This window comes from Sceloporus undulatus, chromosome 1, assembly GCF_019175285.1.
Source record: "Sceloporus undulatus isolate JIND9_A2432 ecotype Alabama chromosome 1, SceUnd_v1.1, whole genome shotgun sequence".
Classification (NCBI taxonomy): domain Eukaryota; kingdom Metazoa; phylum Chordata; class Lepidosauria; order Squamata; family Phrynosomatidae; genus Sceloporus; species Sceloporus undulatus.
The window spans coordinates 157,139,654-157,155,465 of NC_056522.1; the positions used below are offsets into that span (position 1 = coordinate 157,139,654).

Below are 15,812 nucleotides of genomic sequence, written 5' to 3' on the forward strand. Positions count from 1 at the left end.
CAAACTGGCCCACTACAGGAATTAAAATCAACTTTTGCACCTGCCACAATCCCTCATCCCTCTGCAGCTGCCAATACCATTTCACAAATTGTTTATAGAAACCGATACAGTACTATATATATAGATTTCAGAGAAATTCTCATTTATGTGTAACTTGTACAAGTAGGAAGATAAAACTTTCTAGGCCCTAGGGAATGGAAGAGTCAGTCGCATTCCCACACCGGGTGACACCCAGTGCAGGGAGTAGGAATTATGGCCCTGGACTTGTGGTATGGTTTTTGGGGCAGTGGGCGCCAAGGAGCTTCCATTCTGCCACAAAAAGCCCCTAGCGGGGCCTAGAAACACCTGTGAGGGGCCTAGGGATGCCCGTGCAGCCCTGAAAAGCCCCGCATGAAGGCAGTGAGCCAATCTGGTATCACCCCCCTTCTAGGGGGTGACCTGGTGTGGCCTGTGAACCCCCCCTCCCCATGATGCTACTGGGAAGAGTTCCATATGTGGTGGAAGGATGCCTTTATATAGTTAGGTTTGTTGTTGTTTTGTTTGGGTTCTTTTTTTTTAAGTGTAGGTATTCCAGGCCTCATCTGTACAGGCTTTTTGTTTGAAAATGTGTGACTGGTGACTATAGAACGCCATAACAATGGCTTAAGGGCCCAAATTAGTTCCAACAAAGGCAGCTCTTTGCTATTTTTAATTGCCTCCATATAAAAATATTACTATGTGAAAAGCAAAGCTACTAATATGTATGACATTTGCTCCTGTTTTATAAAAATGCCAATTATTTTGAATGTGGTAAATCTGTTAACATAATCTAGAATCTTTTCTATTTTAGACTAGTATTTACAAGTTTAAAAAAGTTAAACACTGTTCATTTAACACATTGGTTATGTGGAGTGGAATCATGAGAGAGTGATGATACACACTAGCCTAGTTTTAGACTTCTGTACATTTAGCCTAGCCTCTAGAGACATACAGCTTTTGTTTAGAAGTTAGGGGAAATGTATAGATGTCAGGGATAGGTTAAAAGAATGCTATCCTATCCCATTTCCTCCTTCAGGGTATGGAGAGAGATCATTTGAACAAGATTTTTAGTGTTAGGATGACCAGATGCACTATAGTGGCATCTGCGGTTATGTGACAATGGTATGAACCAAGGCCTGTCTTTTGCACTTTACAGGGTGTGTAAGTAGACTGCATATGGCATCGCAGGTAAAAATCAGATTTAATGAACGTTATTGCAGACATTTAACTTTTAAATTACAGACTATCGATGGTCCATGCCAAGTCATAATTCACAAGTGGGAGACTCATCTACCACCACGATCAATTACCCCATTAGGTATGGGCACCAACTGCATCTGTTTGAAGCATATGCATAAGATTACTAATATTTTACAAAATGGTTTAGTGGGGTTGATAATATTTTGTTGAGTTAACACTAATACCACTGCTACACAGGCATCCTTCCTTCCTAGCACAGCATGGGCATTGCTCTCCAAATTGGTATAAAATGCTTGTACTTAAAGTTGAAACAGATGGATTTGAGCATCTATTTTTTCCTGGCTTTTATCTTTAACAAGCTCCACAAATTTTAGCTGTTCAAACAGGGTTGGTGAAGTTGCCTGTGGTTTTAATTTGGGCATTGGATGTGCGGCACAGATAACCCCAACTCTCATTCCTGAGCTTGACGCTGGAGAGGACTGGAAGGGATCATCCCAGTAGATGTGTGCTGTGTTTGGAGACACTGCATTAGGACTTATTATTTCACCAAATAGATGAATTCACAGACTCCAAAGCATTCACTTAAAAAAATAACTAAAACATCAATACAGAGACTAGTTTCAAATCAACACAACTGACAGTATTCATTGTGCTTTGAGCCTGGGAGCCCCCACCTCCACCTCATTTTTGTTCTTGTTTTTACAGACCATGCTTCCTAGTAGAAACTATAAACTGACCATCTCAAAGTTTTAACACCAAGTTGTTTGGGAGTTTTTTTCTACTTCTTCCAGAAAATATATTTCCTCAATTCTAAGCATTTCTTTCCTGAAACAAATAATAAAATTTGTTCATAAATACAACAGGACTTAAACGTAAATAAAGGATACACATAGAGGATGTACCTTTCTGCCAATTTAGAATAAATGGGAATATTGGTTGATTCAAATTAATGTTCTTCCCCCTTCAAGATGGTTTCATAAACTGATTGATACTACTTGATCTCAGTTTCTAAGGAATTTCAGCACCTGAAATGATAGTGCTTAGCATACTTAATTCTAAATTTAAAATTATAAATGGAAATGCATTCTGTAGCATATGGTCTTCAAAGCAGCAAACCTAGGAAGATAGTCTGGAGCTGCAGTTCTGTGCAGAGCTTTCTAGGAATTAAGTCCCATTAAACTAAGTGGGACTTTTTTTTAAATGGGCATTCACAGGATTTCAGCTATTGTCTTTGCTTTCTAGAGGTTTGTGTGTATCATAAGTGGATTTAAACTTATTCATTCATTTTTAAAAAAATACTCAGGGACTCATGCCCTTCAGTGATCGTTGGACCCTTTTAAGTCTCTGCTAGTCTACACTCCATTTTCTTCACTACATAGATTACTATACCGCACATTATATTTAGGCAAATTCACATATTCAAATATTTTAAGTGTCTGTAAACATAAAATGGTAACTGTCATTATTAGAAATGCTTTCTCGTATCAATGTCTGGGTATCAGTGACATTCAGTGACCTCTTTTAGACAACTTAGGGCCCATTTACCTGGCTGAAGGGAAATTTACATTTATTTGAAAACTTTTACCAGTTTTCTGACAAAATGTTTTCAGTTGAGTAGTCCCTCTGACAATGGGAGATTTATTACACATATTTAAGGTCTTGATGGTATTCTTCCAAACTGATCTCTCTTTTTCTTTTGTAATTTCTGAGAACAAACTGTCCTTATCCCACATCTGGAAGGCCAGACTTAATTGAAATGACAGGGAAATCCTAAACATTTGATAGTAGAACTTAGTCTTCTTAAAACCCAACATAAATCTGATTTGTTACTGAGTTGATTTTATTTTTCAGGGTTTTAATGTTTACATTTCTAAGGCATGGGGGAAGTGTGAAAGTTTAAATGTTGTATCTAGAATGGGGTGGGAGGGAGAATAAGAAATTTAATGATAATAATCCAGAAGCTTTCTCCCTAAACTAGAAACAAACAGCAAAATGTATTTTTGGCTATTTAGCAAGTACTTCATATGAGTACAATGAATACTATGCCCCAAGTGTAACATCATGATATGATGCACTCCCAGGATATGCTATGCCCTTTCTCCAGTGTAAAAAGCTTTGTTTGAAGGAACTACATCCTGCTGAGGGTATCTAGAGATTGTTTTATATCAAGAAAACAGAGATTAGAGGTATACAAATTCCAATAAATTCTTATTTGAAGTGTCTTAGCTGAAATTTGAAATAAAGTGCTATGGTAGGACATAAACGCACACTGTGAACCTCTGCATACCTACTCAGATGTAAGTCCCATTAAGTTCAGAGGGACTTTTTCCTAAGCAGGAATGTGTAGGATTGCAGCCTAAACTAGCAAGTAATTGAACAACCAGTGGATGTGTACTGCACTCACAGTTTGTCCTTTCAATTCTAGAGAGTATTTCCATTGACGATGGACACTTTGGAACATTTGGTAAGTAGATTAACAGTCATTCTGTATGACTCTTTCATGTATACAGTATAGATGAATTTCCCTTAAGATGTTTGTGATGAAAAATTACTTTGAAATACTTAAAATGTGGATGTGTGGTTATACAGTATTTAGGCAACCAAATAATTGGACTAACTGAGCAAGGTAGAACAACATTTGTTATGCATAGCACTGCACAGATGTCACCCCAACATAACTGCTTAGGACAAGTGTGTAACTTGTAGGGAGGCACTGCCTAATTAATCCAAAGTTGTTTGCATCCCATCTTTCAGGATATAAATCTGTCCAAGACAGTTTACAAGCAACAAGGATGCATAGTAAAATCAGGGTCCTTCCTATAGACCACTTGCTAATAGAAAGCCCTGGGGGATGGGATGGAGTCCTGCTGGAGCAGGCTTGGGGATAATATTTGCCTTCCCGCCCTACATAAAATTATGCTTTCGGAAATGCTGAAGCAGGTTCTGAGGTGATTTTCCCTGCCTGCCTTCTCTCCCTCCCTCCTTGTTCTGGAGTCATTCCCACAGGGCAAGTTTTGTTAATGGCCCCAGGAGAAAACAGGATGTAACCAACACATACCTGAGGTGGTCTGTGCCTTTCTGCGCCCCCCTATGCCCTCCCCCCAGGTCTGGGAATCCTTCCCATCTTAGTTGAGCATTGAACTTGTTCCCTCGTGACCATGTAATTACTTATTTTATTCTTAACAAATACTTGTTCTGTGATATTAATTCATCTGTCTCATTAGCAGCGCTGAATCAAATTAATCTTGTTAGCCTGAGCACTAAGAATGAACTTTTCTCCACACTTTCATAATAGATGGCCTTGAAAACTTGCTCCATTGTACAAACAGAAAAAAATACTGCACATATATGTTCAGTGCTTGAATAATGGGAAGACCATGCCCTTACATACCCCCATAACAGTGGATTGGAATTTAATAATAGGTGGCATAGTCTGGATGGGGTTTGTGAAGTTTATTACTTTGCCTTCTACCTTTCCCTCCTAATCTGAACATGACTTCATTGAATTAAGTTCAGGAATATCCTTATTTCAAAACAAACACTTCATCTGTCTGTTGCTGCTAGTGACAGTAGGCCACCAATGTGTGCTCTGGTGTACTCTTTTTGCCCTCAGTTCCTTCTGGTAATAAGATGCAGCTTTCCCTATAACTTTTCTCTTCCCTGGGAGTGTGCAGGGTTAGTTACAGAACTCTATATTCACAGCCTGCTGACATTTCACACAACAGACCATTTATTACTAAAGTCAATTAAGACATATTTATGTCAGTTCAGATCTGTTTTGCCTATGCCACAGACATTTGAATGTCTATTTCTGTGTCTAGTTTCAGCAGTCATAGGATCTTATGATGGTTCTTCCCTTTTGGAAACAAATTCTAGAACTGGTACCTGGATAGCTGTCTTTAACAGAGTTTATTGATATTCTATGATATAGAAAATTTTATAGGACTATAAAAGTTTATAGATTATATAGAACTATAACTCCTGCTTTTGTTTTGCTTTTTACTTTCTCAGATGATGTGACGAGTATTGATTCTGGATGGCTGACATGTCAGACAGAAATAAGACTACGGCTGCATTTTTCTGAAAAACCTCCTGTATCAATAACTAAGAAAAAATTTAAAAAATCCAGATTTAGGTATGATTTACTCTAATTGATGATCCTGTTTTGGTCATGCTGAATACTGGCCTAAATAATATAGTTGCATTGACACTTTAATTTGTATCAGTGTAATTTTTTAAACATATACATTCCTTGATTAGTTAATTTTTTTAAGACTCATAAGTCAAAATCTTTTCTGCAAAAATAACTACTAGATTCATCCCTACATCTCATTCTTTCTAATCAGCTCTTGATTTCTTCTGAAATCACTGCTGTTGCTTTGTAGAATCTTAAAAATAAAGCTATAGTGGGTAAGTGTGTTAAACCAGCTCCTAAAATCTTTCTGTACAGAAATCCTCAATATCTTGGGAGTCCTTAACTGAATTTTGAATAAACTGGTCATATTAGTTCTTTTCTTTACTTTTTTGTGAAACAGTGACATTGTTTTGTGGAAGAGTAGTGAACAGAGGACTGGATAACAACTCAGACGTTGCTCATACTTTAAGTTCAAGTGATAAGGTGTTTGTGTGACAGTATACTTCATATTCAGTTCCCATTGGTTCCCTGTGTGAGACAGATATATTTAACATGCATAGTTAGATGTGCTTTCTAACTAGTGTTCAATGTATTAGTTCATGGATCTTCCTCTTCATGCAGATCCTTATTAACAGGAAGACCTGATGGCAGAAGTGCCTTTCTGGAATTTTCTTCTTTGAAGAATTGGGAAATTGCATGCTAAGTGCAATTCAACAAGGGTCTCAAACACAGGTGTAAACAGAGAATATGTCTGCAACCATACAATTTAGGTGTTTTGTTTCTACAAACATACATGATTAGCTGTAAGATTTAGGGATTTAAAGGATATGAGAACTACTGATTGCATCAAAAGTTGAAAGGCAAAGCTATGTATCATCTGTGGTTTGGAATGAATAGAACAGAATAGTATTTATTTGAAATATAAGCATAAATACACAGATTAAGCCAAATTATCTGCCTATTCATTTTAGAGAGATGTTCTCAATCACTTTGTAGGCAGTGATTACTAATCTGCTACTTCGAAGCTTTGGAAGATGCTAAAGATATAATAAATGGCTCAATGATCCCCAGATTCATTTTGAAGTAATGCTTAAATGTTGCTATTTATCAGGGTCTCTGAGCATGGAGGTAAACTATAGGCATAATGGAAGTCCCATTGGCCCCTGTTCTCCTTCAGCTGCCACTAGCAGGCTATGTAAGAAATATTTTTCACAGAGAGGAAAAGATTGAAGAGCCCAATCTGGGCTGCTGGCCTGGTGCCCTTGACTGCTACTATATGTACTATTTTGGTCTGTGAGGAGAAATTATTTGCCTTGGGTTAGGAGATTAATTTATTTTATTTAGTTAGTTTTTATGTAACCTGTTTAGAGGCTAAGGACTGCAAATAAATATAAACATCATGATTAATAGATTCTCATATCTTTATCCTCTGTGCCACAGAGAAAGGGTGGTCAACTGCCAAGGCATGGAGGCCTCATTGCCCACTCTGGGTCCCTGGAGGACAGCACTTCCTGCCATTCCCCCACCTTCTTAATTTCTAAAACTTTTTTCATCTTTCTCTCTCTCTTTTTCTTTTTAAAAATGTCCCCTCCCCTCCGAGACAAGTGGGGACAATTTTGGCGTGTGTTTGGACTCGGGACTGTTTTAGGCCCAGGAGAGGCCTTTATTAAACTAGGAAGTGAACTAGAAGTTGACTTCTGCTTCACTTCTTGGTCTTAGAAAGACCTCTCTTGGGCCTTAAACAGGCAGGAAGGAGAAACCACCTAGGAATTGTGGCATGGGCGTTTTAGTATAAAAATGGAGGGATGGGGGCCCTTGAGACCAGAAAATGGCCTTGGGTGGCCACATGTAGTCTGTGGGCTTGACTTTGACTACATTTTCTATAGAGTATGTGGATTCATCCAAAATGGTCATCTCCATATCTTACAGAAGTAAATTCTATAGCTTAAGCTTGCACTGCATGAAGAAGTACTTTCTTTTCTCTGTCCTGAATCTTCCAATATTTAACTTCATTGGATGGCCTTGAGTTTTAGTATTAAGTATGCAGGAAAACGTCTCTATTTCTCCATACCAGGTGTAATTTTTTATACACTTCATTTGCATCCTTGTGTGTTACCATAAGCAGAATACATCTATTAGATCCTCTTAACACCACAGGATGATCTACATTCTGTCACTGTCACTGAGGTTCTATGACACACAGCATCAGATTTTGCTTTCTCCTTCCTGTGTAGGGTGAAACTCACCCTTGAAGGCTTGGAGGAGGAGGGTGAAGATGACGAGGATGATAGACTGTCACCTACACTTCATCATAAAATGGCAAACACATTAGAGATTTCGCTAATAAGTGATAATGAATTCAAGTCTCGGCATTCTCAGCCAGAATGTGGTTATGGTCTGCAGCCTGACCGGTGGACAGAATACTCTATACAGACTATGGAACCAGACAACTTGGAATTAATCTTTGACTTTTTTGAGGTGAGGGAATGGGTGTGTGAGAGAGTTTTTTTCCTCTTTGATATCTGACAAAGTTCAATATCTGTAGCGTTTTTTGAAAATACATGCTCCATTTTACAGTATGACTTATTCTTTTTGTTGGATCACTCCTTATCATATTTCAGGGTTGCAGCCACCCTAACACAGTTACAGATAGGAAACTGGAAGAAGAGGAGAGAGGAAATATACCTCACAGAGGATGAGAAGTTTGGTCCCCAAGATTGATCCTAAGCAAGAATGGAAACCTTATTAGATTCCCCTACACATTTCTCTAACGAAGTGCATGTTTCAACACTACTGCTTCTGCCCCAAGCCTCTACGCATGATGAGACAGGAGCAGTCCTCAGACTAATGTTTCCTCCCCTCATCACATTTAGAAGACAGCATCCAAGCTGGGAGATCCTGCAGTTATTTGAATGAGATCTAATTTTTCTTGGATATAAAAACCAAGTTCTCCAGTGAGTTTGGTATCCTGCCTCCTGGCTGCTGGAAGTCTCTCTGAGATAAACTCTGGTTTCTGAGTTGTGATCTTTCTTAAATCTGTATCTTAACAACAATGATGATCGGAAAACTGCTCTTTCATTGAATAAAAGCAGAGAAGTGCACTATATGGAACAAGAATTATTCCATATGTTATTTTAATTGGTCTTCTCTGTCTCTAGTAGTACCATCTTCATAAACTCAATGTCAAGGGGTAGCAAGGATATCATTTAAATTTTGTGTTCTATATTTTTCACTGTTAATAAATATATTGGGTATATGCAGTACATTGAATAATCTATAACTCTAGTGAAGCATAAGATTGATTATAAGTTGCTAAGACCAGCATGTACATGTTTCAGAAAATTTAAAAATAGTGACAAGGTTAATGTGAGTCAAGGATATAAACATTGAATTGAAAATATGCTTGATTTACACAACTAAAGCCTTTGAAGAGATAGTTGTGTCAGTCTGTTATGTTGGAAGTCTTGCAGCACTTTGAAAACTAACTGATTTATATTAGGATGGGTTTGCATGAATCCATTTCCTTAGTAGTTGGAATATAGTATTCAAATTTGAGTATATATGCACATAGCAATAGTAGGTGCAAAAAAACCCCAGTAATTGTATTGACAAATGCTGGTCATAAACAATTAGCACAAATATCCTGGCATTGCTGTGTTCTTTATCTGCTTTCCAGGAGCAAGACAGATACTCAAGGAAATGCTTATTTCAAATTTCATCAGTTTTGGAATAATTTAACATACTTAAATATAATGTTTTTGGTATTTTTAGGAAGATCTCAGTGAAGCAGTGATACAAGGAGATACACTTCCTGGTCATGTGGGCTCTGCTTGCCTGTTATCCTCCACTATTGCAGAATCAGGAAGGAGTTGTGGTATTCTTACACTTCCTATTATGAGCAGAATGTCACGAAAAACAATAGGAAAAGTTAGAGGTATGATTACTTGAAATGCAAGCATGAGTTACTGTAAATATTCATAGATAAGTCGACGTTATGTGTAAGTCAAGGGAAAGTTTTGGGTCCAAAATTACAGATTTTGCTACACCCCCTGGATAAGTTGAGGGTAAAACTTAGGGGCACACAACAAACAAATAATTTCCCACCCTTTTAAAAGTGCATAGAGGGAGCATCCTTAGGAAGATCTAAAGAGAAAGAGAGGATCTGAGGAGTTGCAAATGAAGGGATGTAAATGGTATTGCTGAGCTTAAAATGTTTACATCTATACAATACAGATAGGGAAAGGAAAATAAATGAGCAAAAATAATCAGAATTCAGCCTGATAAAAAGTGGGGTGGGGTGGGGGGGAGGGAGAGCAACAACAGCAACCTACTTCTATTAGGGACCGAGCATAAAGGCAGTGATAAGAGGCAGAGGCAAGAAGCTCCTCTTGTGGAAGCAGCATTCCCACCCCATTACCCCACATTTGCCCAAACTGGAGAAAGAAAGACAGCCCTCCATCCTTCTTTACTTACTTTTTCCACCCATGGGTTCAGCAGTAACAGAACCTGAAAAGATAACGTGGTGGCCATTTTTAATAGGGGCATATTGTATAAGTCTCAGGAGGCAGAGAGGCCCTATTAAAAATAGCCACCACAATTTCTCTTTGTGTTCTGGTGTTGGTGAACCCACTTGGAGGGGGGTGGTGAGGAAATATGGACAGCTGCCTTTCTCTCTGGTTTGGGGGAGGAAGAGGTAATGGGTAGGAACACTGTTTCCACACCAAGAGGGACTTCTTGCCTCTGCCTCTTGTCATTGCCTTCATGCTGGGTCTCTATTCCAGCATCATTTGTGTATAAGTTGACCCAGGTTTGGGGGGTGATTTTTTTCCTCAATTTTTTATTTATTTATACATGGGTTTATTCAGTAATTTGATTATTTTCTTTTCTGCATTTCAAAATACTGAGTTGGATTCAGATAGTCCTTAGAAGAGATCTGCTAATGTTGGAAGAAGGGAGTAGTGACATGGGAGCCTGCCAAAGTAGGTGACATATAGAAGAGGTTATCAGCATTGCAAATGTTTTAGTTGGACCTTTTAAAAATTATGGTAAGCCACCTTGAGTCCCATTTTTGGGAGAAAGGCAGGATATAAATTCAATGAATGAATAGTTAAATAACCTCCATTCTACAATGTGGAGTCTCTGCTGGATCCTGGTGCTTCCTACTAACAGAAAGAGCCCCCTGTGTGCCCCCCCCCCCCGGTCTCACAATAGCCATCAGGAACTAACACTCTAATTCAAACAGTGTTAAGAGAATAGTCTACACAAACAGTTCATACAAAAGTGCTTAGTAAATATGAATAGTTTTTAATTATCCCTGTTGGTTTACATACCAACTGCATTTTGGGGTTGTTGTGTGCATTTGTTTGTTTTGTTTTTGTATTCCAGATGTTTGTTTGTTTTGCACCAATAAAGCACTGTTCTAATCTGATAAAGAATTTAAAAATAGACAATCAAGTGATCTTTGCTTTCTCTTTGTAGTGGACTACATAATTATTAAACCAATTCAGGGATACTTTTGTGATATGCAAGCTTCATATGCTAAATACTGGAGGTTGAGAACCGGGCTGGATGTTGGGCACAGAGGTGCAGGAAACTCTACAACCACCACCAAGTAAGTTCTTAATTAAATTACAATGAATGATTATGTTACAGGGAGTTCCCACAGGCAAAGTTCTGCTTAGAGAAAGAGGCTTTCTGCAGAATCTCTGCTGGATTAACATATCAGGAAATTACTTTGATTCAAGACTTAATTGTCTCTTGGCCTCAGTATGCCGTGCTTGAATGTGCATCTCATAATTATACAAAATTAATTTTCAGTAAATGTTCCTGAGATTTTTAGCCTACCACCTCCATTTTGGTCATGATCCAAAGAAACTACATTTGTTCTCACATACAGTGGTCCCTTCCCTTACGCGGCGGGGGATCCGTTCCGGATTTCCTCCCTGCGTAAGGGAAATTCCACATATGCATAAGCCCCATTTAAAGTAATGTGGCTTGTGGCCACGACGGCGTGTGTGCCACAGGTGCATGCCCCATTACTCTTTCCAGCGCAGAGCACTGCTTCTTCCAGCACAACTTTCAGCATATGCTGAAAGCTGTATTAATAATAATAATAATAATAATAATAATAATAATAATAAATTTTATTTGTATACCGCTTTTTCATAGATCAAAGCGGTTTACAGACCATATAAAAACCATTGAAAACATCTCATAAAAATAGATAAAATCCACTAATACAAATTATACAAAATCTGAACACAATCATTCAACAGGGTAAGGCAGAGATTCGATGGGAACGGGAATACACAGCTTCATTTTACAGGGGGGAAGGCTTGACAGAAGAGGAAGGTTTTGAGCCCCTTTTTAAATGTTTCCAGGGAGGTCACAAGACGGAGCTCCTCGGGGAGACCATTCATTTGCTTTTATCTGTCTTGGATTATGGCCATTTCTTCCATTTCATGTCTGTAGAGTGTGTGTGTTTGTAGGTGTGTGTGTGTGAGAGAAAAATATAGCCCCTATTTGTCCCTTGTGTTTATGATAGCTGTACTACCACAAGGCACAGAATAATAGAAAATTAGACCTCAGGTAGACATGGCCTATGCTTAGTTGCTGACGGACCCTTTTTGCTGGGCAACTTAATAAATTTCACATTCTAAAATGTGTAACCCAGCAACATGATTTTTCTTTTCAAAATCAAGAAAGATTCACATTTCTTGATAAGGGCCAATTATTACTGTTCACTAGAAAAAGCAATTTGGGGTATGAATATTAGCTTACCAACTCATTTCCCAGTTTAAATATTGCTTTTGCATTTTGATTATGTATTTCAAGAAACCTTTTCATAATATACGGTCAGCTCTCCATATCTATGGATTCTGCATCCACAGATGCAACCATCCACAGCTTGAAAATATTCTGTCCCCAAAAAGTTCCAACAAACAAAAATTGATTTTGTCATTTTCTATAAGGGACACCATTTTGCTACAACATTGTATATAATGGGACCTGAGCCTCCACAGATTTTGGTATCCATGGGGTGTCCTGGAACCAAATCCCATTGGATACCAAGGGCCCACAGTAAAAGACAAACATTTGATATTGATGAAGGCTTTCTCACTTGTTGCAATTTGCCTTGCAAGTGCATAGTTTTTGCTGGCTTCTCTGTTTCATGTTTATATAATGTGAACTTATGATTCATTCTTTATTTTTTTAATCATAAACTAAAACCCTTTGCTTTTGTCCCCAGGCTTGCTAAGCTTCGAGAAAACACTATTGCTTCCTTAAAGAACGCTGCTAAACATGTACGTGCATCAATATTTTTATTTTGTTTCTTTTTTGCATGTCCATACCTCTGATTATCTGTTCTGGAAAAAATAATTATGTGAACAGTGTAGAAAGACATTGAGCAGTATTCAAAGCAGTGTCTCTGCAAATGGAAGGCATCTATCAATGAAACAGGAAGCTGCCTGATTCTCCATCTCCTCTGGCACCCCTCTGCCCTAAGAGACTTGGCAAGTGCAGGAGGAAGAATATCTCATACTGTACCAATGACAAAAGAACAATGGTTGGATTTCATTCATAATTTTATATTAGTGTTATGAACACAGTCATACTATGTTTACACTCATATTAAGTTCATAATCTTATTTTTGTGTTTCTGTGTTACCACAAGAATGCTTAATACTATTTGCAGCATGCTATGTTTCTTTTTACATTACAGAGAAAAATGTATAGGTCTTTGTTTCCTGTAAGCATTGGTGTTCAATCTTCCATTGTCACTACTTATGTCTACATCCAAAATTTATTAGTTGTGTATGTTCTGTTGTATAATAAAAATATAACACAAGCTCCTGAGGCTGCGGAGTGACGTATAATATAAACTATATTCATTTATAAATATATTTTGCCAAAGCTTTGCATCTATAAACTAATATTTTCAAATTGCCAGCCTTTTATGAAAAAATTGCTGATGACAAATTTCTCAAATAGGCTTTAGAGATTACCGTACTACACTCTTATAGTGCTGTCACTTTTACTGCTCTGGCTGCCTCCTGTTGCATTCTGGGATTTGCAGTTTAGGTAAAGGCATTTAGAATTCTCTGCCAGAGAGCTTTTAGGCATCAGAGAACTACACACTCCAGAATGCATCAGGAGGCAACCAGAGCAGTAAAAATGCAATAGTAACACTATATGAGTGTAGTGTGGTAATCTACTTTGTCCTAGAAGCTTATTTGCACAGGACTGGATCCACATGTTCTTATAAACAAAGCTCTGTTTGTGAAGTCGAAGGCTTTCATGGCCGGCATCCATAGTTTTTTGTGGGTTTTTCGGGCTAGGTTGCCATGTTCTAGAAGATTTTCTTCCTGATGTTTCTCCAGCATCTGTGGCTGGCATCTTCAGAGAAGACGGGATGACAAGTTTGTGGGATGCTCTCACTGCAGAAAGATATTTGGCCAATTCTTCCCTGGAAAAACTGTTCCAGAAGTTAGATTGGGGGGAGGGGGGGGATTGGAGAACTAATTAAAATAGGCTCCGCCAGCTTCCTCTAGTAAAAATCCTTGTCTGGATATTAGTCTCTTTAGCAAAAGAAATAGTTTTTCTTTTCATAGGAGGTTTATTATTGATCCAGCCCAGTCAAGGAATCTTAAACTATATTTAGTGTGCAGTAATAAGCAGGCAGAATTGACCTCTGCTGCACAGTGACTGCAGATCAAAGTCATTGTGAGGGCTGGGACATCCTGCAAGTCCTTTCCTTAAAGAGGTTTAAATATATGAAATACAGTTTCAGGACGCACTGTGGAATGTTTACAAGGAAGGTGGAGGAAACTTCATACGTGTATTGTAATTTATATATTAGAAGAGGGGAAGCGTAGAAATACTCTCTGCAAACTATTTGAAATTATTTTTATCAAGTGGTTTAAGTTCCGAAGTTGTTCTGCATTAGTACCCTGATTGTTATAGGCAAGCTACAGTATTAAGAATGAAAAAAGCAATATGGTATCACAAAACCATTTATTAAATCATTGTTGTTGTTTTTTGACCTTGCATCTTTTAAATTTAACAAACTATTGTCTTCATCACTCTTGCCCCCCTCCCATCTTCTGGTTTAGGGAGCAGCCTTTGTGGAATTTGATGTACACCTTTCCCGGGATCACGTCCCCATCATATATCATGATCTTACTTGTTGCATTGCTATGAAAAAGGTAAAAAATGTGTAATTCATAAATGTGTGCACTGCTGTCTAGTGATCTGTGTCTAAACAGTGATCAGTTAACTTAAACAATAGGCTTGTTTTCAGTGAGGGTTTTTGATGGGAAGGAAAAGGGCAAAATGATGTGAAAATGACATTATTCTTATTCTTATTATTATTACTATCACACCTTCCTCCCAGTACAGAGACGCAAGGCGGCTAACAAATCTAAAATAGTCCAAATTAAAACACTATAAAACATGAAAAATACACATTTAAAAAAACAATTAAACAATTCAGACAATTAAAAAACATTACATTATTAAAATTTAAAGTTAAAACTCTTTAAAAACAAAAGCAAAACAGCATCCATCTCATGCGAAAGCCTAGCGGCATAAAAATGTTTTACCTGTCATCAGAAGGACAGCAAGGATGGCGCCATCCTGGCCTCTAGGGAGGGAGTTCTAGAGCATGGGAGCAGCCATTGAAAAGGCCGTTTCTCTTGTTTCCACCAAACACACCCGAGAGGGTTGTGGGACAGACAGAAGATATGCCAGCTGTGCCCTTTCTTGGAAGTCAGGGATCTTGAAACCATAGTACACACGCTGGTAACTGTAATCATGTCTGGATTTCTGTAATGCACTCTACATGGGGCTACCCTTATGCTTGGTAAGGAAACTTCAACTGGTACAGAATATGACAGCCAGACTGGTCTCGGGTACATCTAGAAGAGACCATATTACACCAATTTTAAGATCTCTATTACAACCAATAAAAATCAGGTTATCAACAACTGCCCAGAGGACCTTTTTGGCTATCGCTCCCATACTATGGAATGGCCTGCCAGATGAGATCTGTCATATAACCACCTTAGAGAGCTTTTAAAAAGCAGTTAAGACGGATCCCTTCCAGCAGGCCTTCCCTGAATAGACACCTGGCCACCAAAGAGAGAAGGTAATGGACCGATCCCATTGCTGTTTACCTGTCCATTTGTGTTTGTTGTTGTTGGTTTGTTTTTATTGATAGTTTTAACTGTTACTGATCTTTTAATTGAGGGAGGGTTGGGGGATATGATATGTATAATTTTTAATGTTGTAAGCCGCCCCGATTGCCTGAGTGCAGATGGGGCAAGATATTATTATTATTATTATTATTATTATTATTATTATTATTATTATTATTATTATTATGGGCTCTCCCGATGACCTCAATATTCTGTGGGCTCGTACAGGGAGATATGGTTCTTCAAATAGCCTGGACCCAAGC

At 38.1% G+C, this 15,812-nt stretch overlaps 1 protein-coding gene across 4 annotated transcripts in view; it reads left to right on the forward strand.

Annotated features, from left to right (window-relative positions):
• GPCPD1 (glycerophosphocholine phosphodiesterase 1) overlaps positions 1 to 15,812 on the forward strand; it is a 46,846-nt gene that overhangs the window by 18,671 nt on the left and 12,363 nt on the right. For all 4 annotated transcript variants that reach the window (XM_042448513.1, XM_042448505.1, XM_042448498.1 and 1 more), the window contains 8 exons: positions 1,261 to 1,336; positions 3,644 to 3,682; positions 5,230 to 5,353; positions 7,588 to 7,831; positions 9,125 to 9,287; positions 10,832 to 10,964; positions 12,603 to 12,657; positions 14,467 to 14,559. In XM_042448513.1, coding sequence (XP_042304447.1) covers positions 1,261 to 1,336; positions 3,644 to 3,682; positions 5,230 to 5,353; positions 7,588 to 7,831; positions 9,125 to 9,287; positions 10,832 to 10,964; positions 12,603 to 12,657; positions 14,467 to 14,559 — 927 coding nt within the window. The remainder of the gene's footprint in view (positions 1 to 1,260; positions 1,337 to 3,643; positions 3,683 to 5,229; positions 5,354 to 7,587; positions 7,832 to 9,124; positions 9,288 to 10,831; positions 10,965 to 12,602; positions 12,658 to 14,466; positions 14,560 to 15,812) is intronic.